At 51.8% G+C, this 19,374-nt stretch overlaps 4 protein-coding genes and 1 non-coding gene across 17 annotated transcripts; 3 read left to right on the top strand and 2 right to left on the bottom strand.

Moving 5' to 3' along the window:
- Window positions 1-96: 96 nt before the first annotated feature.
- On the bottom strand, window positions 97-14,007 carry LOC125686254 (C-type lectin domain family 2 member E-like). 5 transcript variants are annotated; one of them, XM_048930040.1, is made up of 7 exons: window positions 13,807-14,007; window positions 13,468-13,625; window positions 2,471-2,547; window positions 2,010-2,096; window positions 1,351-1,523; window positions 933-1,039; window positions 402-654 (listed from the first exon to the last, which is right to left on the bottom strand). In XM_048930040.1, exons 3-7 carry the CDS (start codon window positions 2,526-2,528, stop codon window positions 513-515), a joined length of 567 nt encoding a protein of 188 aa, XP_048785997.1. In that variant the 5' UTR covers window positions 2,529-2,547; window positions 13,468-13,625; window positions 13,807-14,007; the 3' UTR covers window positions 402-512. The 5 variants fall into 5 exon arrangements, with proteins under 5 accessions (XP_048786001.1, XP_048785997.1, XP_048785998.1 ...); XM_048930041.1 differs by having other exon boundaries at window positions 13,865-14,007; XM_048930042.1 differs by having other exon boundaries at window positions 13,724-13,818.
- Window positions 3,304-7,628, top strand: LOC125686253 (killer cell lectin-like receptor subfamily B member 1B allele A). Its single transcript, XM_048930039.1, is given in 6 exon segments — window positions 3,304-4,417; window positions 5,188-5,268; window positions 5,658-5,792; window positions 5,869-6,023; window positions 6,598-6,707; window positions 6,781-7,628. Coding segments are annotated over 6 exon segments (681 nt in total). The 5' UTR covers window positions 3,304-4,344; the 3' UTR covers window positions 6,908-7,628.
- LOC125686245 (myelin-oligodendrocyte glycoprotein-like) lies at window positions 8,111-13,515 on the top strand. Of its 3 annotated transcripts, XR_007373723.1 has the most exons (17): window positions 8,123-8,938; window positions 9,407-9,533; window positions 9,881-10,222; window positions 10,647-10,751; window positions 11,068-11,088; window positions 11,401-11,421; window positions 11,645-11,665; window positions 11,773-11,793; window positions 11,898-11,918; window positions 12,026-12,046; window positions 12,151-12,170; window positions 12,278-12,298; window positions 12,403-12,423; window positions 12,531-12,551; window positions 12,656-12,675; window positions 12,783-12,803; window positions 12,908-13,515. XR_007373723.1 is itself a non-coding variant. In XM_048930030.1 (14 exons), the coding sequence occupies exons 1-14, from the start codon at window positions 8,717-8,719 to the stop codon at window positions 12,537-12,539; spliced, it is 993 nt and encodes a 330-aa protein (XP_048785987.1). In that variant the 5' UTR covers window positions 8,118-8,716; the 3' UTR covers window positions 12,540-12,629. The 3 variants fall into 3 exon arrangements, 2 of the variants coding, with proteins under 2 accessions (XP_048785986.1, XP_048785987.1); XM_048930030.1 differs by lacking the exons at window positions 12,656-12,675; window positions 12,783-12,803; window positions 12,908-13,515 and having other exon boundaries at window positions 8,118-8,938; window positions 12,531-12,629; XM_048930029.1 differs by lacking the exons at window positions 12,278-12,298; window positions 12,403-12,423; window positions 12,531-12,551; ... (1 more) ...; window positions 12,783-12,803; window positions 12,908-13,515 and having other exon boundaries at window positions 8,111-8,938; window positions 12,151-12,271.
- Window positions 14,008-14,179: 172 nt separating the features above from the next.
- Window positions 14,180-19,357, bottom strand: LOC125686238 (zinc finger protein RFP-like). Of its 7 annotated transcripts, none has more exons than XM_048930016.1 (10): window positions 18,592-19,357; window positions 17,993-18,118; window positions 17,505-17,898; window positions 17,263-17,358; window positions 16,954-17,184; window positions 16,818-16,840; window positions 16,320-16,435; window positions 15,994-16,053; window positions 15,697-15,761; window positions 14,180-14,608 (listed from the first exon to the last, which is right to left on the bottom strand). In XM_048930016.1, the coding sequence occupies exons 3-10, from the start codon at window positions 17,853-17,855 to the stop codon at window positions 14,333-14,335; spliced, it is 1,218 nt and encodes a 405-aa protein (XP_048785973.1). In that variant the 5' UTR covers window positions 17,856-17,898; window positions 17,993-18,118; window positions 18,592-19,357; the 3' UTR covers window positions 14,180-14,332. The 7 variants fall into 7 exon arrangements, with proteins under 7 accessions (XP_048785973.1, XP_048785968.1, XP_048785969.1 ...); XM_048930011.1 differs by lacking the exon at window positions 14,180-14,608 and adding an exon at window positions 18,232-18,300 and having other exon boundaries at window positions 14,637-15,761; XM_048930012.1 differs by lacking the exon at window positions 14,180-14,608 and having other exon boundaries at window positions 14,637-15,761; window positions 17,993-18,152.
- TRNAL-AAG (transfer RNA leucine (anticodon AAG)) lies at window positions 14,390-14,471 on the top strand. Its single transcript has one exon. It is a non-coding gene; the product is annotated as a tRNA-Leu (tRNA).
- Window positions 19,358-19,374: the final 17 nt, after the last annotated feature.

Raw genomic sequence — 19,374 nt, 5'->3', positions numbered from 1 at the left:
AGTGGTGGAGAGCGACAAAAATGTTACCTGTGAGCAGACATCGTTAAAAGTCGCTACCTGTGAATTTACCTCTACACCCGTGCAGTGACGCAGAAGGGAAAATACAAAACATAAATAATTTGCCGATTTATTCATCGATTTTAGGGTCCCTAAAATTGGGCTCACGGCGCTCCGAGTATTTCCTTATGGGGAAAAACGGGTGAAAATGAATTTTCCCCCCCAAAATCTGTTGCTGCATCGCGCAGGGGTGAAGGTCGTTGCAAGCAGCGCACGGATAGCCCCCAGAATTGGGATTTCAGCGGTCATCAAGAGTCAGACGGTGCAAAAAAATGTTAATTGGGGTCAAAGCTCCGCCCGGGATTTGCTTTGGGGCGCGCAGCCCCATAGGCGGCACTGTCGGACCTGGGCTGGAGGAGCGCATTGCCCTCCTGCTGCTGCTGAGCGCAGCTGAAAGCGGAGCTCTTCGCTTTCGGTTCCTCCTTTTGCATCGCGTGTTCGGGTCCGGGAGCCGCTCAGGTGCTGATGCAGAAGTTCTTCCTCGGGTTTTGCAACGCAGGTTTGGTGCAAACCCAATTCCTGTGCGCGCTGCAGTGGGAGGAGCTGAGCCCGAAGTCCCCCAGGTACGCACAGAGACCATCGCCTTGCACCTGGAACCTGGATGGGCAGAGGGGCAGACGGACAGACAGACGGACAGAGAGATACACAGACCCCAGGTTGGGGGGAGGAATCGCAGTGGTGAAATCAGACAAAAATGATTAATTAAACAGGGAATCTCTTTTCCTGTGCCACTTCTGCCGCTCAATTAATTCCTATGACTCGGTGCGAAGCGCCTTCCCCTCATTTTCTCACCCCACAAACCACCACCCATGCTCCCAAATCCACATTTCAGGGCTGGAGAAGCTGCAGCCTCCAAGGCAAGGATGGGAACTCACGGGTGAGAGGAAGGTGAGCGGGTCATCCATTGCCACGGATGCTCTTCGCCTTCCCGTGAGAGGCCAACCCAGTGGGGGGAGCTGCCTTTGTGTCTCATTGTGAAGCTCTGGGAAAGAGGAGAGACAACAGATCACGGGGCTCTGGGACGTTCCCTGCATGCAGAACCCTTTCAGTCAATAATCCCAGTGCCCAATCCGTTACCAAAGCTCACGGTCGTTAAGGCAGAGTGGTGACTTCATAGCTTTATAGAAATACATCTCTTTTTTTCCTTGGATTTTAAGGAGTAGACCCAACCTACCCTTAAGAAACCCATTATCCACCTCCTCACCCCAGAATCAGAAAGGAAACACTGAAAGAGCAGCCAAGGAGCCCTGAAGTGGACAAAATACATGGGTGGCTCATTTTTGTGCCCCTCACCAAGTCCTCAGCGCTGTCAAACACAGCCAAGGAAGCACCAAGAGCAGAGCAGTTGTTCCGGCTGGCCGTCCAATTGCTCTCATCCTCAGAAAAGTAATAGCATTTCCCTCTGAATCCGACCCAGTCGAAGGGACACTGAGCACAGGGCTGGGGATGGGGCTGGAACGCCTGCACTGCCACGGACAGAGCAAAAGGGATGAGAAACGTGGGAGCTGCACCTTCAAAACTGCAGGCTTTGAGGATTTCCACCCCAGCGGTGCCCAAAGGTGGAGTTATTCATTATTAATGGGAGAGGAAAGAGTTCTTTTGGTCCTACAGACCGCTTGGCTTGGCGAGACTCACACCAGCACCTCTAACTGCTTGCTTAGAGTGCTATAGTTGCACCTATAACCAGCAGAGAAACGGCCCATTTTTCTCAAAAATAATCCAATTTTGGGCAAGGCCAGGTGCAAAGAGGCCACAGAGATGGGGTTGGTCCTGTGGAGGAAGGTTTTTCTGCCTGCTGTGATGCCCTGCACTCACATCATCATGCCACTCATCAGCCACGGCTGCGGGGCCACAGCCCTACGGCCGTGTATCCTGAGGGCACAGACCCCAGTGTGGGATGCCTACAGAGACCCAAAGGGTTTTCTTTGCTCTTCGGAGCCCTCAGCACTCACCTGCAAAGGCAACAGCAGTGATGAGCAGCACTGTGAACACAGCTGCCATCGTGAGCTGGAAGGAAATGCACTCCCTGTGGCTGGGACCTATGGGAGAAGAGACCTCCAGTGCATTGCTGGATCAACAACGCATCCCAGGTGTGAGCAGGAGACCCCAAAATGTTTTTTTTTTTCCCCAAGCAGTGCCTCAGTGAGGATTAATTGTAATTAATTACAACAAAATCATCACAGAATCGCATCAATAACAACAGAACTCTTCCAAAGCCTGGCTGCTCACAGCAAAAAGTCCACCTGCTGCTCAACAGCCGGCAGAAAATTTCCCCTTGGGGGAAGTGCTGTGAGAAATGGGACTCGTTTTCTTCCCCTCCCCCCCTCCATCCCCCCCCTTTGTTCTCGAATTAAATGATTAATTAATAAAATAATAACAAAGAGGTGCCTTTGGGTCATGGCTCTGCTGTTACCTTCCCTCCTGCTCCGTTCCGTGCCCCCAAAGTTGGGATGCTCCCTCATTTCCTCCATTCTGGGGCTTCCACTTCACCTGCAAACCAAAACTCACATCCATCAGCAGCGCCTCAAAAGCAGAGACCCACAAGGATGTATTTCTGGGTGCTAACACTCATCGCAGCAACCCAAAGGAAAAGCAATTCCTCCCTCTGGGGCAACGATCGCCCAAATGAGGATGGCAAGGAGGAGTCCCAGCACTGCCAGGGATTGGCAATGAGAGAGAACCGAAATTAAATGCAATGCCACGTAAGGAAAAAAAACCCTTCCCCATAAAAATGAACAAGAGGAGCCACATCAGCCCCAATTTATGGGGAAAATCAGAGCCTTCCCCCATGCAATCACACTACCTCCCACTGACACTCATCGCAACCACAAGCACTTAAATACCCCCCTCCCCTTGCAGTGGAATTGTCCCCCACGCCTCAAAGCCAGGCTCAGCAAAAAGATACACCCCAAACCCCCCCACAACCCCCAAACCCATTGCCTGTGTCCGTCCGATGCTGAATGCAGACAGAAATGTGGTGCATGGTCACAAAATGGGCTTTTTCAGGGGGGATTTCCATGTGGATGCAGCAGGGCAGATGGGGAAGGGGCGAGGGGAGATGCCCACCAGCAGAGTTCCCATGCAGGACGCAGCAGTTTTGCTGCCAGCATCAGGAAGCAGCTTCCCCTCCTTTCCCCGCTGGGAAATCACTCATCTTCAATGCTTTTTAATGCCTCTCACCCACGTTTTGCTCAGATCTTCCAAGCTTTCCATCCCCTCACGGGTAACTTCTCCCTCCATGAGAACCAGTGGGACCTTCCTGCCTGCAAAGCAGCCGCTCAGCTCCTTCTGCAGCCCTTTTTCCTGCAGACCCCGTGCAGAACCGCACACGTCTCCATCCTTTCCTCCGTCGGCAAGGAATGGAGTTGCCAAAGGCCACGACCAGAAATATGCAAAGGAAGAGGTGCCAAAGTCTGGGGAGCAACGAATCCGTCCCCAGAAAGGTGTTCCCATGGGGTAACTGAGGAGGATTGGAGATGATGTCCAACAAAGCAATGATTCAGCAATGAAACTATCGCAGAAAGCAGGGGAGAAAAGCAATTGTGGCAGCGAAGACACACAAAGGAGAAGGGCTTCTCGCTGCCTGGACGCAGTGCTGTTGGTTAACACCTTTTTTCTTCATCATCTTTGCACTTTTTTGCTTGCACGCTACGGTCAGGATGAGGCAGAGCCCCGACGGGGCCCTTTCACACCTTTTATTTTTAGCACACAGAAGCACAGCGGACATCTTAGCGTGGAAGAGAAGGGACAGCAAAGAAATTAAATGCATTCATTAATAGACAGCGGTAATTAAAAGTCAAGCCCATCCCTTCAGCACTCAAACTGCCGAGCCGTCGGCTGGGGAGGAATCACCAGACATTGCCTTTCTCCCCCACCCTGATTACCAGCCAATGCACTCTGACCCCTAAAAAGCCTCAATTTGGGGTCTTTGATTTTTACTGTTTTTTTTAGGCTTTTATTATCAGTGATTTTTCAGTTTCTCACTGCTCGCCCCACAGCTCAGCACTGCGTTGCTCCCTGCTGAACCCGGAGGTGTTTCCACCCCTCAGAGCAGCAACGTGAGGCATCGGCCATCGTGCCCCAAAGGAAAGGCTGCAGGGTACCTCTACCCATATTTGTGGGGTCTGTGTTTTGTTCTGTTGTCATTTAAAAGCAAAAACCAAGACAACAAAGCCCAGCCAACGCCATTTCCTGGCAGTGGACGCAGGCGCAGGCGGGTTGGTGGCAAAGCAAGAAGTTGCTGCGGGACTTTGTCATTTTGGGGCCGTTCTCGTGAGCTTCTGAGCCATGGATGAGGAAATTACTTATGCTGATTTAAGGCAGCATGCAGGCTGTTTGTCTCCTGCGAAGCAGCAGCACGGTAAGGGATGCTCTGTGTGGTGGGCGCTCACTGCAGGCTTGGTTTGGGGGTTTGTGTTTCTCTCTGTTACTCTGAGCAACATCAGAAATGTCGGTTGGGTTCTGGGTTGATCCTCGCTTGTATAGAGGAGAAAAGGCAGGGATGGGGGAGAAGGAAGGCTGAGAATGGGCAGAGCTGTGATGGTTTTGAGCAAAAATCAGCCCATATCGGGAAACCCAATGTGAGAAAATGGAAGACAGCGCACGAAGTGGTGGCAAATGCATCCTGGATCCATGTGGCACGGGGGCTGCAGAGGTCACAGCCCTCCCAGCCTCCAGCTGCTCCACACTGGGCTCGGTTCACAGGGCCTGGGGGCTGCTCAGCTCCCACCCCATGCTCTATGGGACCTGCAGGGCCTCCATCACCTCCAAAACCACACGTGGAGGGGATGTCCCTGTGCCCATCCGACCTCCAGTGGGAGCCCAGCCCACGTGCTCTGCTGCTGTCACCCCTCTGTGCCACCTCCTTCCCAGCTGGGAACCACTGGGAGAAACAGGGAAGGGTCTGGGGACCCCAGAACTGGACGAAAATGAGCAGGCATCAACTTCTGCTCATACACAGCATGGGAACCAATGGGAAGGGTCTGGGGTCCCCAAATTGTGGAGGAAACAAAGCAGCCATCAACTTCTGTTACAGGCTGGTGGAGGGGCTCTTTCAGAGAGCAATTATTTTTTTGTAAATATAAAAGGTTTTTCAAAATGCCTGCTTTATGTAAGTGTGGGCTCTTCCAGCTTGGTGGCTCTTCCAGAAGGTCGGTGTGCTGGGGCTGCTGCTGCTGCTGCTGCTGCTGCTGGTGGGGCTCAGCATGTGGGGTGAGTGACCAGATCCCAACCACATCCACTGCACAGGAAAGCAAAGCCCTTCCTGAGCAGAAAACATGTTCTTTCAGCCCAAAGTGAGGCTGGGGCTTTGCACTGGGGTTTGGGTGATCATCCAACATTCCCAAAGCAAAACTCAATGAGAGGAACTCCCTTCTGCAAGAGACTCTCTGTTCTGAAACCAAGGGGGAGGCAGGGGGGGATAGAAGCAATACACATCATGTCCAATATTATACAACATGTGGTTTTAAATGGCTGAACTGATTTCAATCAGAACCACAAAGGCTTTGCACAGGAGCTCAAGGATTCAAACCCAACCCTGCGTGGTTTCCATGGGGTTGTCCCCCATAGGGCCGCATCTCACACCAGTTTGTGCCCAAAAGTCTTTCAGAAAACAACTCCACCCCCAAGCACTGCCCAGCACTGCCCTGAGACCAGCGGGACCAGGGGGATGCAGCTGAGTGGGAACGCCTCCATTGAGTAGTTCTTCTGCCAATCCGCACCAAACAGCTCTGCAGGTAATGCCCCTCCCAAGGAAATCCTCCTGGGTGGGATTTCTCCCACCTGAAGATGCTCACGGCTCTTTCTCTCCAGCCCCTGCTGCCTGCCTGCTCTGTCCCCAGTTCTGGAGGCTTTTAGGGGACCGATGCTACAGGCTTTCCATGAGAAAGGGGAACTGGACACAAGCTAAAAGGGAGTGTGAAAATCTGCAGTCTCAGCTGGTGGTGCTCCGGAAGAAGGCAGAGAAGGTAAAGATAGAGCAGAGAACTGGAAGGGACCTGAAAACATGCAGGTTTGGTGGATTTTGTGGGAGAAAACTGTTGTGGAATGACTGGGTGGCAGCAGGAGGGTCCGTGGTTCCAAACCCAAATGAGGCTGAAGCATCACTGTGTGGATTGGGGTCAGGATCGGGACCTTTATGGGTAGAGATCAGGATGTGAAGGTTGCACACATTGGGGTTGAGGCCAGGCCCATGGGGATTGGGGTCAGATGCACTGGGGTTGGGGTCAGGCCCATTGGGGTTGGGCACACTGTGGTTTGAGTTAAGGACATCAGGGTTCAGGTCAGGGGTGGGCACATGGGGGTTGTGTCCCCCTCCCACCCTTCAGACAGGATGGAGGATGGAAGCAGAGCTCAGGTGGTCCCAGCAGTGCCACCACCTCGGGATTGAGGCCATTCCCACCATGGAGCCACCTGCAGAGCCAGGCAGCGTTCCAAGCACGGCTGCTGTCTGAGTCCCATCTGCTGGGGTCCAACCGCGCCGACTTGGCGGCTCTGCACCCCATGAGCCCCTTGCAGAAGGATTTTGGTGCCATTTCCCAGGATAACCTCAAGGAGATTGCAGGTGCAGTGAATCAACCGGTGTGGATTGGATTGGAAGTGTCCAAAAACCAATGGAAATGGGTGGACAACTCCTCCTTCAACACCGCAGAGTGAGTATTTCTGCAACCACTGCCTGCCTCCTTCAAGCCAGGTGTTTTGGGTGCAAACAGCCTTATTTTGTAGGTTTGGCAATCTTGCATTGATGGAGAATCACTGCGGGACCTTCAAGAACACAGAAGTGGAGGACGATGCCTGTAATGGTGAACATGAATGGATCTGCCAGAAAGAACCTTTGCATCTCCATCCATAAAGCGTAGGAGGCGGAGGGCAGTGCAGCCCCCCTCCCCGATGTGTGCCCACCCCAAAAGCCCCAGTCGTTGGGGTGAAGCTCTGCAATACGGCTCTGCAAGGAATTTGGGGTGTTCAGACCCCAGCACTGCCAGGCACTGGGGGACATCGCTGTGTGCGCTCATGCAATCAGCTCCTAACCTGTGTTGTTTCCTTCAATAAAAAATACTGGGTTGGCTGTTGAGCAGAACGCATCTGTTTGCCCCATTCCCGCTGTGCTTCGTTTCCCTTGGCTTCCTGCAATAGGAAATCCATCTTGGAGGGGATGGGGATGCAGCCAGGCTCACAGAGGTGACCCTGGGGGAGCAGTGCCAGATTTGGGGTGAGACCGACGGCAGTGACCACAGAATCACTCATTTCTCTGTTCTTGGTGTACATGGGAGGGGGTTCAGCAGAAGCACTGCCTTGGATTTCCGAAAAGCCGTCCCAAAATTTGGGAGAATCCCTTGGGAGGCACTCCTGAATGGCAACTGTGGCACAGAGAAGGGGAAAATTGGGCCATTGAGATGCAGAGAGCTGAAAAGTGGAATTTATCCATTGTTTTTTATGTTCCATCCTGCAGATGCAAGGGGAATGGGATGAACCGTGATGGGGTGATGCCCTTGGGTTGATGGGGAAGGTTGAGCACAGCCTGGTTTAGTGCACAACATTCGTGCTCCAAGATGTAGGACTGGGGCTTTGCTTGGGGAGCCTGTCAAGAGTCTGAAATCCCCCATTCTATACCAAAATAGAGGCATAGTCCTCACAGGGATGCTCATCGGCACCCCCATATCACTGCCACCAGCAGCAGCAGGACGAGGACCTCCAGCACTGCCCGGGAATGATGAGCAGCCGCACGTGGGGGCTTTTCCTTCTCACCCATTTGATCTGGATCTCTGGTGGAACAGAGAACAGATGTGGTTTTGCTCTTTTTTCACCCTTTTTGCCTTTTTTTTTGCTGGTTACCTCACATTACTCCATCAGTGTCTGTTTCCTTCATCTCTTGTGTCTCAGGAATGTTCTGTTGGACTCTTTTCCCACAGCAGACATTGAAATGTTGGACCCATGCTGCTGTCTGCCTGTGCTGCCCATTCAGCCCTCAGAAATGAAACCAGCAGGCAGGAAGTGAATTCTAAAAGCGCGCAGGCTTTGTTCACACTGCAACCACAACCCTTCCCCTCCCCCTACAAAAACGGTTCACCTTTTGTGCAAGGAAAGCAGCAGTTTTGGGACGGCTCTCCGGAGGGAGAAGTTACCCGTGAGGGGATGGAAAGCTTGGGCTGAGTTGGAAGATCTGAGCAAAACGTGGGTGAGAGGCATTAAAAAGCATTGAAAAGGAGTGATTTCCCAGCAGGGAAAGGAGGGGAAGCTGCTTCCTGATGCTGGCAGCAAAACTGCTGCGTCCTGCATGAGAACTCTGCTGGTGGGCATCTCCCCTCGCCCCTTCCCCATCTGCCCTGCTGCATCCACGTGGCTTGTTACCACCATGTCATCCTCTGTGTGATCATAAGAACTTGGTTTGGAGAAGAGCAGGCGCCAGGGTGACCTCATTGTGAATGCATGGGGAAAATAACATGGCTTCAAGTGCAAGAAGATTTTAGGATAAAACTGACCATTACTACATGAGAGGCTGCAAGCTGGGATCACACCCTATGAGTGCATCGAGTGTGGGAAGTGCTTTGGGTTCTTGCAGCTGCTCCAAGCTGTAATCCTGCACCACCAGCCCTTAGGGATCACTCAGGCAGAACTTCTGGGCACTGTAACCTGTGGGATACTGGAGAAATTGGGATAAATGCTCATACAGTGCACCCCACGGCTTCCTCCTGTTCTATGGCAATGCTTCTCCTGCATCCATGTTCCTGGTGAATGTAGAGCCCCAGGGTGGTGCACAAAGCTGCAATGGGATGTTGGTGTTCAAAGTTCTCCAGTTGTTTTCCTCATTGCGAAAGGGGCAAAGTTCCTCAAACTAAATTACTGCACCCTGGAGCTGAGCAGAGGTCGAAGCTGGGCAAAGGTAGGAGAAGCAGGGCACAGCCACACACTTTCCTGCAGCTCAGGTGAGGGATTTCTGTCTCCATGGGGCTCCTTGTAGGGGAAATCCTTCTGGGGTCACCTGTGAGGAGCAGCCTGTGAGGAGCACTGGCACCACGCAGGGCAGTGGTGGCTGTGCTCATGGAACTCATGTTTGAGCAACCCTTAACCCTTCTCCCCTGGTGGCTGTAACCCTCTGGGTCCTTATCTTCTCCTACAGCTTCTTCCAGCATATTCCTCCTGAACTTTTTCCCCACCTTCTTTCCTAACTTTCTTCCCCATCTTCTCCACCGCCTCCTTCTGCTTCTCCTTCTCCCCACTCCTTCCCTCATCTCCAACCCCGACCTCCTTCCCCTATCCTCTTCTCCCATCTTTTACCCATTTTTTACACATCTTCTACCCCAACTCTTGCATCACCTCCTTCTTTTCTTCCTCTCCCTCCTTTCCCCAGCTCCTTCTCCCCTCCTTTTCTCCAGCACAGATGCATTCCGTATTGGGCTGCAACCACCCCACTTCTGCCCTCCCCTGGAGGATCCTCCTGCCTCTCATGGCTCTGCACCTCCTCCGCCCAGGATCAGGTAGGGGTCCTGTGGGGCTGCTGTGCCTGCCAGAGGTGTTGCTGTGAGGTGGGGGAGCAGCTGTGGGGCAGGGAGGATCCAAGCCCAGCACCCATATACACTTGGGTTTTACTTTCACTTTGGTTTCACTTTCACTTCAGTTGTTCCATGAAACGTGTCATTTTGGGTAGAATTTCTGTCTCTTCTTCACCTCTCACCCCCAGCAATCCTTCCCCACTCCCTCCTGCTGCCTCTCCAGCTGTTTTACATGCGATGCAGCACACACCAACTCACCCTGTGCCGCTCCATGCCCCCACATTCACACAGCCACCATCTCACCGTCTCTCCCTGCCCTTCTCATTGCCCAGCCCAGCTCAGGGTGGTGGCACCGAGCGCCCATGTCACTGCCATCGTGGGACAGGACGTCGTGCTACGCTGCCAGTTGTCCCCTTGCAAGGATGCTTGGAGCTCAGACATCAGATGGATCCAGCACCGGTCCTCTGGTTTAGTGCACCACTATCAAAGTGGACAGGACCTGGAGCAGATGGAGGAATACAAAGGGAGGACAGAACTGCTCAGGGATGGTCTCTTTGATGGAAACCTGGAACTGCGCATCACTGCTGTGAGATCTTCTGACAGTGGCTCCTACAGCTGTGCTGTGCAAGATGATGATAATTACGCAGACGCTGTGGTGAACCTGGAGGTGTCAGGTCAGTGGCTGGGGTGACACCTCCAGGTGTCGCTGGGTTCGTGTGTCCCACCTGAACTCTGTCCATCCTCATCCTCACATCCATGCATGGAGAGCTGAAGGACAGCAGCCTTCGAAAGAGGTCGGGGCTGAGTTGCTCCATGAGATGCTGGAGTTGGAGTGGGCACACGGCGCGATTTAGGAATGGATCTGAATGGATGAGGTGGTTGGGTTGGGTTTCTGGGATGGGTTTCTCCATGTCTCAGAGGCAGTGGGCACAGGATACTGAGCAGCTCCTCCACCTGTGCCAAGCTAGGCATGCGGCCATCGTGTGTCACTGCTCCCTGGCTGTTGCCCCTTCAGGTTCTGTGAATTCAAGAAACCCGAGTCTTGCTTTTCCACATACAGCAATGGAAAAGGAACCCTTTTCCTGATGCTTATTTCAGATCCCTTTTCCCAAATCGTCCATCCCTGGCAGGTGGCTCTGGCTGTGGTCATCACACTTCTCATTGGGTCATTTGTCATCAATGCTTTTCTCCTTAGAAAGCAAGGTGAGCAGAGAGCAGAGGGGATGTTGTGCAGGGAGGTGTTGTGCAGGGACAGGGATGGTCGGGGTGGTGCTGAGCTCTGCTCCATGGAGGTACACAGGAGGAGGAAGGGAGATTTCTCCTGGGATTTCCAGTGCTCATTAAATAACGTTTGCCTTTCTTTTCGGGAATGAAGGAAGCGAAAAAGGAAAGGGGTGTGGGTGGGAAGATAGCAATGTGGCTGGGTTGTGGGCCAGGTGGAAAGCTCCAGGCCATCTTGAGACGTTCACACAAACCGAGCTGCCCTGCTGACCACCTCTTCCTCCGCTTTGTTTTCCAGTGGCACAGAGCAGAAAGTTGAGTGAGTCCTTCCAGCCCCTTACACCACCAAAATCCCTTTAATGGAACTGATAGAAGACTGCAGACTGGGTTCATGCGATGGTTTGGGGCCATGGGATGTGTTGGTGTTGTGGGATGTATTGGGGCTACGAGATGTGTCGATCCTGATTGATCCACATGCAAAACTCTTGCCCAATTTCCTTCATATTGGCTTAATTGCTTCCCAGTGGTAATTGGCCACGTCCCAGAATAAAGATTTGGGGTATTGGCATGGGAGCAGCCAGGGGATGAGAAGGTCCTCTGACCATGCATTTCTTTTGCTTCTATTTTCCAGAGAGAAAAGATGCAGAGTTGGGTAAGTGTCCTTCCCTAAAGTGAGGGAATTCAAGGTCGCCCCTTGGCATTAGCCCTGGGATGAGCAGCTGCCCCTCTTACCCCTCTGCACTGCTCTTCTCTTTCTTTTCCAGAAAAACTAATTTCCCTTCCCATTACATTTTTTTTTTTTTTTTTTAATGTTTTGGGAGCTGTGGGATGAGATGTTCCTTCCATAACGCATTATTTCCGCTTTTCCTTTGCAGAGACAAGCAAGGCAAAGTTGGGTGAGTCCCCCTCCTCAAACCAGAGATTTGGGGTCTTCCCATAGGTTCAGCCATGGGATGATAACCTGACCCTTCTCATCATGCATTTCAATCTTGTTTCATTGCAGAGACTCTAGCTGAAAGTCTGGGTAAGTCCTTCCTCCAAAATTAAATAAAAGATGGGGTCTTCCTTTGGGAGCTGCGGGATGGGATGTTCCTTCCATAACCCATTACTTCTGCTTTTCCTTTGCAGACATAAGTGATGCTAAGTCGGGTGAGTCCCCCTCCTTAAACCAGAGATTTGGGGTCTTCCCATAGGTTCAGCCATGGGATGATAACCTGACCCTTCTCATCATGCATTTCAATTTTGTTTCATTGCAGAGCTACTAGCTGAAAAACAAAGTAAGTCCTCCCTCCAAAATTAAATAAAAGATGGGGTCTTCCTTTGGGAGCTGTGGGATGAGATGTTCCTTCCATAACACATTATTTCTGCTTTTCCTTTGCAGACAGAAGCATGCAATATCGGGTGAGTCTCCTTCCTCAAACCAGAGATTTGGGGTCTTCCCATAGGTTCAGCCATGGGATGATAACCTGACCCTTCTCATCATGCATTTCAATCTTGTTTCATTGCAGAGACTCCAGCTAAAAAACAGAGTAAGTCCTCCCTCCAAAATTACATAAAAGACGGAATCTTCCTTTGGGAGCTGTGGGATGGGATGTTCCTTCCATAACCCATTATTTCTGCTTTTCCTTTGCAGAGACAAGCAAGGCAACGTCGGGTGAGTCCCCTTCCTCAAACCAGAGATTTGGGGTCTTCCCATAGGTTCAGCCATGGGATGATAACCTGACACTTCTCATCATGCATTTCAATTTCTTTTCATTGCAGACACTCTAGCTGAAAAACTGGGTAAGTCCTCCCTCCAAAATTAAATAAAAGACGGAATCTTCCTTTGGGAGCTGTGGGATGAGCAATTCCTCTCATCACGCACTGTTTCTGCTTTTCCTTTGCAGATGGAAGCATGCAAAGTTGGGTGAGTCCCCCTCCTCAAACCAGAGATTTGGGGTCTTCCCATAGGTTCAGCCATGGGATGATAATCTCACCCTTCTCATCATGCATTTCAATTTTGTTTCATTGCAGAGATACTAGCTGAAAAACTGGGTAAGTCCTCCCTCCAAAATTAAATAAAAGACGGGGCTTTCCTTTGGGAGCTATAGGATGAGCCGTTCCTCTCACCATGCACTGTTTCTGCTTTTCCTTTGCAGTGAGACGGGATTCAAGCCATCCTCAGTATCCAAACTGAAGAGGTGTGGGTCCCGCACATGTGAGCATACATGGGGCTGCGTGGGACGTCTGACCCAGAAAAATAACCTGAAGAATCGGACTGACATTTTAAGTGCACCTTGCAATAATCACGGGTGTTAAACTTCCTAACCTCCTGATCGCACAGGATACCAAAACTGTGATAACTAAAAGCAAGCATGGTGACCCAAAGCAGGAATGAGACAAGCCAGTGTCTGTATTGAGTGAGAACACTGTGTCTCTGTGAGCCAAAGCTGCCTGAGGGACCATTGAACAGAGGATGGTGACCTCAAAATGCAGCACAGCTGGAAGAAACAAACCAAATAAGGGAAGAAAATGGGTGGAGATGGAGATCCTGGAAAGATACGGACATTCTGGGGAATGGTTTGACCATGTACCAGGGCTTGTGGAACTCTAATGAATATGCAATGCCTCTGAAGATATAAACATGCATGCAGAAGCAGAGGCAGAGAACTGCTTTGGGTGTTAACACCGTTCTCTTTTGTAAAATAATAAAGGATACCTGTATGGTACTCAATCATTGACTGCTGTCAGTTATTGGGGGTTTGGATCCACAGAACAGGCTGAGCCTTCATCCTGGCACCAAAGCAACGCGGGCTCTATGGGGTAACAAGCCGACCCTCCTCACCATGCGTGGCTTTCCCAGCAGAACAAGGCTCCCTACAGGAAGAAAACACAGTAATGGACAAAAAATACACAAAAGCGAGAAAGAATACTTAAAAAACACAACGATAATAACTTTAAAAATCCATGCAAACCTTTCTCAAGGGAAGAGCACCAACGACAGCCCTCTGCGCCCCATCGCAGTGCTATGAGAACAGCTCTGCGTTTTAGAACTGACCCCGCGAGCCCCACAGCGGGGGGGATCTCTCCTCCACAACGACCCCCATCACTCACACCGGATGCCCGAAGAAACAACGGCCCCAAAGGCTCCTCCTGGTGCTGCAGCCGCGTGCGCTCCTCATTCCGCCCCACTCCCCCAACAGCAGCTCACGGCCCCGACGGGCGGAGCCGAACGAGGTCGGAGCCTAAAATGGCCCCAGCTCCTTACACCGCCCACCGTCCCGCCCCCAATGGGGGCGAGGCCAAGGAGAGGGGTTGGAAACATCAACGCCCTTTGATATCAACGCCCACCGGACCCGAGGCCGCGTTTACACCGCGCTGCTGCCCGCTGGGGTTGGGGAGCGCGTCGTGCTTTGCCCCCCCAGCCCCCTCCCCACCTCCCATAGGGGCTGGAATGGGGGGGTTGGTGTGTGTCCCCTTGCCTTTGCAAGGTGAGCAAAACAAAGCGCAGCGCTTTGGGCAGAACGCACCAAAGCCGCCCCGGTGTGAATTTAACAGAAATCCCCTTTTTTATTATTATTTTTTTAACTTCTTTTTTTGTTGTTCTCATTTTCCATCGAGAATTCGGGGGTTTCCAGCTGGGTAGCGTGGCCGAGCGGTCTAAGGCGCTGGATTAAGGCTCCAGTCTCTTCGGGGGCGTGGGTTCGAATCCCACCGCTGCCAGAAAGATTCTTTTGGGGCTTCCCGTACGGAAGCGCAGCTGGAAAAGGGAATTGCCACCTCTCCCAGCCGCTCCGTGCTGTGATGTTGCACCACCAGCCCCCAGGAGACGCTCTGGAAGCGCTGCTGGTCGCTGTAAGCTGTGGGAGGTTGGAGAAATGGGGAGAAATGCTCACGGGCTGCAGCCCGGCCCCGGCTGGGTTTCACTTTCGCTTTGGTTATTCCATAAAACCTGCGGGTTTGGGCAGAATTTCTGTCTCTTTTTTACTTCCACCACACGTTGCAAGGGATGGGAGACCCCAAAAAGAGGCGCAGGAAGGGTTTCTGCCCCCCAAAAAAGGGGTAGGGAGACCTAAAGGAGCCCAAAAAAGGGGCATCTGAATCCCAAGCATGGGATGGGGAGACCCGAATCTGCCCCATGTTGTCACCCTACAGCCCCCCTCTGTCCCCTCTATGCCACCCCACGTTCCCAGTGAACAAAGAGAAGTGATCCCACAGCACCCAGAGCCGTGGTCCTTCCCCCAACCCTGGATCCCATTAAACACAACAAGAAAATTCCATGTTTTCCTTTGCTGATTTTTTTTTCCTTGCTAATTTGTGACAAATCTTCTGCTCCATCCTCTTACAGTGTCATAAAAATAATGCAGCACCATTTTAGGATGCCATGAAAATAATGGCACGACGAGCACAGAGCCCAAAGCCTGGAAGATCCCATTGTACTGCAGGTGAGCTGACGGAGATGCTCACCCCAAAATTTCAGACCTCCCTTTTCCTTCTCTCAGGGGCAGAGGTGGAGGTGGGATTCTCTGCCCACCCAGAAGAAGGGGAAGATGCTCTCCCCGCAAAAAGAAGCATTTTGGAAAGCAAATATGGGATTTTTTTGGGCAGCGAGGTAGAAAGCCACCCGTCCCCCTCCGTAATCCAACACCACTCGAATCCTGTTGGGATTCCCACCCAGGGGGAGGGCGGTTGGGGGAGATGTGAAAGCTCGGAAGCGGTTTCTACAGCATCCCACGGCCCAAATCCCATAATCGGGATGGAAAGCGAGCCAACCCTTCCTGGGCACAGAGCTGCGTGCCACCCCGAGTGCCCACGTGCCACCACCCATCACCTCCACATCCCAAAAGTGCCTCCCTGAGGTGAAGCCCCGACAGCCCAGCACACAGCAGGAGACATCGAAGCGTTGGGGACAAGGGGACACGTTGTGCCCTGTGTCCATCCATCTCACCCCACGTCGGTCCCGGGACAGGACGAGCCCCGCAGTGGCAGTGCTGGGATCCAGGGTGACAAATGCTGTTGGGGATGGAGAAGGAAGGGGTGAGCATCACCCTAAAACTGGAGCAGCACCCCAGATCTGTTTTGGGATCGGCGACGTTCCAGCTCAGAAAACCTTAGCTGAAATATGGGTAACTCCTTTATATCTTTAGGAAACTCAAACCCATCATTTTCCAGGTGCTCTGAAGCAGCATTTTGGCTAAAAAATGACCAACGGAGCAAAAGGAAAATGCTTTCTGTAAGGACTCACCCTCTCCCTCTTCTCCTACGGATGCTCCTTCCTCCTTCTCCAGCTCAGATGGTAAAAGATCTGGGGATGAACAGAAGGTTGGATGTCATGTCCCACATCTGCTTGCTTCGGTTCCCACCGTGTTTTTTGTGGATATCTGTGCAGGATTTTATATGGGGTCTGTGGGATTTTGTCCTAAAAGACAGATGCTCTTAGGCCTAAAAATGATTGGTAGCGTGAGTTGATGCAAATTGTTTCCAACAATACAACTCCTATTAAAAACAACAAAACCCAAACTTTAGTACAGAGCAACTTCTACGTGGTAGGAATATTGTGGTCCACAATACCTTGGAATCTCCCCAGCGTCTCCTTGAGGATTTTATTTTGCTGGGAGATGACACGGAGCCTCCGTTCCACATCTGCAAAGCTCTCTGTCGTCCTTTGAGTTCTGCCCATCTCCCACCTGGACACAAACCTCATCAGTGCTGGCACCGGTGGTCAGGTTGAGATGTGGGGACCTCTGGTGATGTGGGGATGGCAGATGAAATGGTTGACCCCAAAATGTTCGTTTGTTACAGGTTTGGGGATGCCAACCAGCTCCATACAGAATGCAGCTCCTTGGGTCGCCCCAATGGCCATGAGGTCTTTTTCTTGGTCACCCCAATGGCCATGAGGTCTTTTTCTTGGCCCATTCCTACACTGGGATCCAGGGGGACTTTTTGTTCCCCATGGGACTTCCAGCCTTGCCCGAATCACACACTTTTCTCATTTCTGTGCTAGAATCCATGGGGGTGGTGATGGGGAACCCTTCCCACCCCACTGCATGAGGTTGAAGGAGCACAAACCTGTTCAGCGTGCCTCTGGCATCCTGGAATTGAAAGAGATGGGGGAAAAAAAATGGTTCAGTCTCCCCCAGCTTTGGAGAAGGCTGGACAAGAAGGGAGAGGATCCAATGGAGCATCCAACCCTTAGGAATGCAACCTGTAGGAATCCACACGTGGGTCGCTTGAGTTTCTCCTCCATCTCACAGATGAGGATGCTTAGGAGAGAAATGTCCCCCTGCACCTTGGCCTCCTCCTCCTCCTGCCTCCTCAGCACAGCCCTGTCCAGCTCTCCCAGCCGTGCCAGAAGCATCACTTCCTTCTCCTTCAGAAAACGGTGGAGCTGACGGAATTCTGATGCAATTTTCTGCCTTTCAGCCTCCGTCCGTGTCTGTAGGATGTGGAAAAGCAACAACATGGATCCCCCCAAAATGTCTGTTTTTCCAGCTTGAAGGCAACAGCTTCTTACCAGAAAGTCTTGGCATCGCCTCTCTCCGCTCGTTTTGAGTTCTAAGAGCTCCTTCCTTTGTTTCTTGAGGTTCTCCAAATGGCTGCAAATCTGCTCCTGGAGGAAGAAAAAGGAGTTTGGGGAGGACGTTGTGGGGGGAGAAAGAAGGGAAGAGATGCAATGCGTTGGGTTTTGCAGAGAAGAAGTCTGCAGTGTGGACATGGAGGATAAAACAGGACTTTAGGGGATAACACAGGGCTGACCCCGTCCTCCTGCACCGACTCCTTTATGGGGGCTCCAGTGGGACCTCCATCATCCCGAGGTCCATTGGAGAGGAACGTCCTCTTGCGCCACGAGCAGAGCTTCTCCTTCTCCCCTTTGTCTCCTTCCAGCCCCAAAAGCTTCAGCTTCTCTGCCAGGTGCTCCAAGTGGAGCTTTGTGTGGAAATTCCCTTTCCTGAGGTGGTTTCGGTGGCCGATGACCTCCGTATCCCCGAGCCGTCCTCGCTCTGGCCACGCTCCACCTCCACCTCCATCGTCCATCCGATGCTCTGGGACAGGGTGGTGGGAGCCCCCCTCTCCCTTTTCCTTTGCTCTAGAAGCAGCGGAGGCCATGGTGGTGCGGTCTCCAATCTCTTGCAATCCCCCTTTCCCTGCCCTGGGGTGAAAATACAGAAAGGTTCAGCATGCAAGCAGGATTCCTTCCCTAATTTCTTCTAAAAGTTGAGTTTTGGGAAGGATGAATCGCTCACTTCCTTCTGCTGCTACCGGTGTGGGCTTGAACCAAAATTTAACACCTCTCCTGGGCATCTGGCCTGAAGTTCGTCTTACTTAAGGCTCCATCGTGCAGTTTGACATCTCAGATCGGTGTCTCCAATCTTGGTATGGAGAAAGGAGAAGGATCCAATCATCCTACCCAGATTTCAACCCCCAAAATATCAAACTCTGGCCTTCCTACCCAGATTTCAACCCCAAAAACTTGAATTCTAACCGTGTTTTTTTGCGCCTTCTCTTTGCAATCTGACTTTGGTGCAGCCTTCCCAAGGCTGTGGGAAGCAGCCTGCTTTGTAGGAAGAAAGGCAAGGGGACAGCCAACAAAACGCTCCTTTCCAAGGCTCATCTTGAAGGTGGAAACCACCTTTATATGCCCCAAATCCCCCAAAACAGAACCCAAACCCTCCCGAAAGCACACCTCCCCCCCTTGATAACAGCTTGCTCCCTACAGGCGGATGATGGAAAAAGTGCAGAAACCCAATTTTAAAGCTTTTCATAGAACTCTGGGAGAACTCAGGGCGACGCTGACATCTCCTGTTGCCAAAACGGTGCCAAATAGCCCCAAAAAGACACTCACCGGCAGGCAGCAGAACAAGATCCTTGCAGATTTTTAAGGGCTGTGTGAGCTCAGACGGATCACATGTGGGACAGGGGGAAATATCAGCCCTATTTAAGGAAACACAGAATGTGCTGCCTGGAATCTCCCTGCAGATCCGTGTCTCCATTGTGGAATTTGGCCGGATGAAGCTTTGGGCTTAAAATGCTCCGTCATTGTTGGCCATAGGGGAAGATATCCTCCGTTTCCAGGACAGATGGGGGCATTTGCAGCACAGGGCTCTCTTACTTCGGTCACCACAGCACAACATTCACCAAACTGCTTTAATTAAAGAGCTGGGCGGCTTCTGAACTCATTTTTCACCTTTTTTTTCCCCTTAGCACAGGAACTCCTAATTGCAATTCTGAGTTGCACGCAAACCAACCACCAGCATTACCCGACCTCTGTGCCATTTGCCATGCTGACTGTCAATTAAAATATATATATATATTTTAATTAACCGTTACTTTTGCCCTTTGACAGAGGGAGGGATGGTATTCTGAGCTGCTCCTTTAGCTGCTCCAACCTGAAGGCTGTCAGACAGATTACGGTACGTCCTTCCCCTCCCCTTTCCCCTGCTTGGATCCTCTCCTGCCTCTCGTATCCCATCCCTAATTACTGCAATAATGAAGGTTCCCGACCCAACGAGCTGCAGAGAGAGAAATTAAACCCGCAGGGCTGAGAGCTCTGAGCATTACCCGCAGGTGGGAGATGTTCACAAAATGGGATCCATCTCAAATTTTCCCCTTTTCAGCAATAGGTGGA

The sequence above is a fragment of the Lagopus muta genome, chromosome 33 (assembly GCF_023343835.1).
Source record: "Lagopus muta isolate bLagMut1 chromosome 33, bLagMut1 primary, whole genome shotgun sequence".
In the NCBI taxonomy this organism is placed as follows: domain Eukaryota; kingdom Metazoa; phylum Chordata; class Aves; order Galliformes; family Phasianidae; genus Lagopus; species Lagopus muta.
This window is presented reverse-complemented; position numbering and strand designations above follow the sequence as displayed.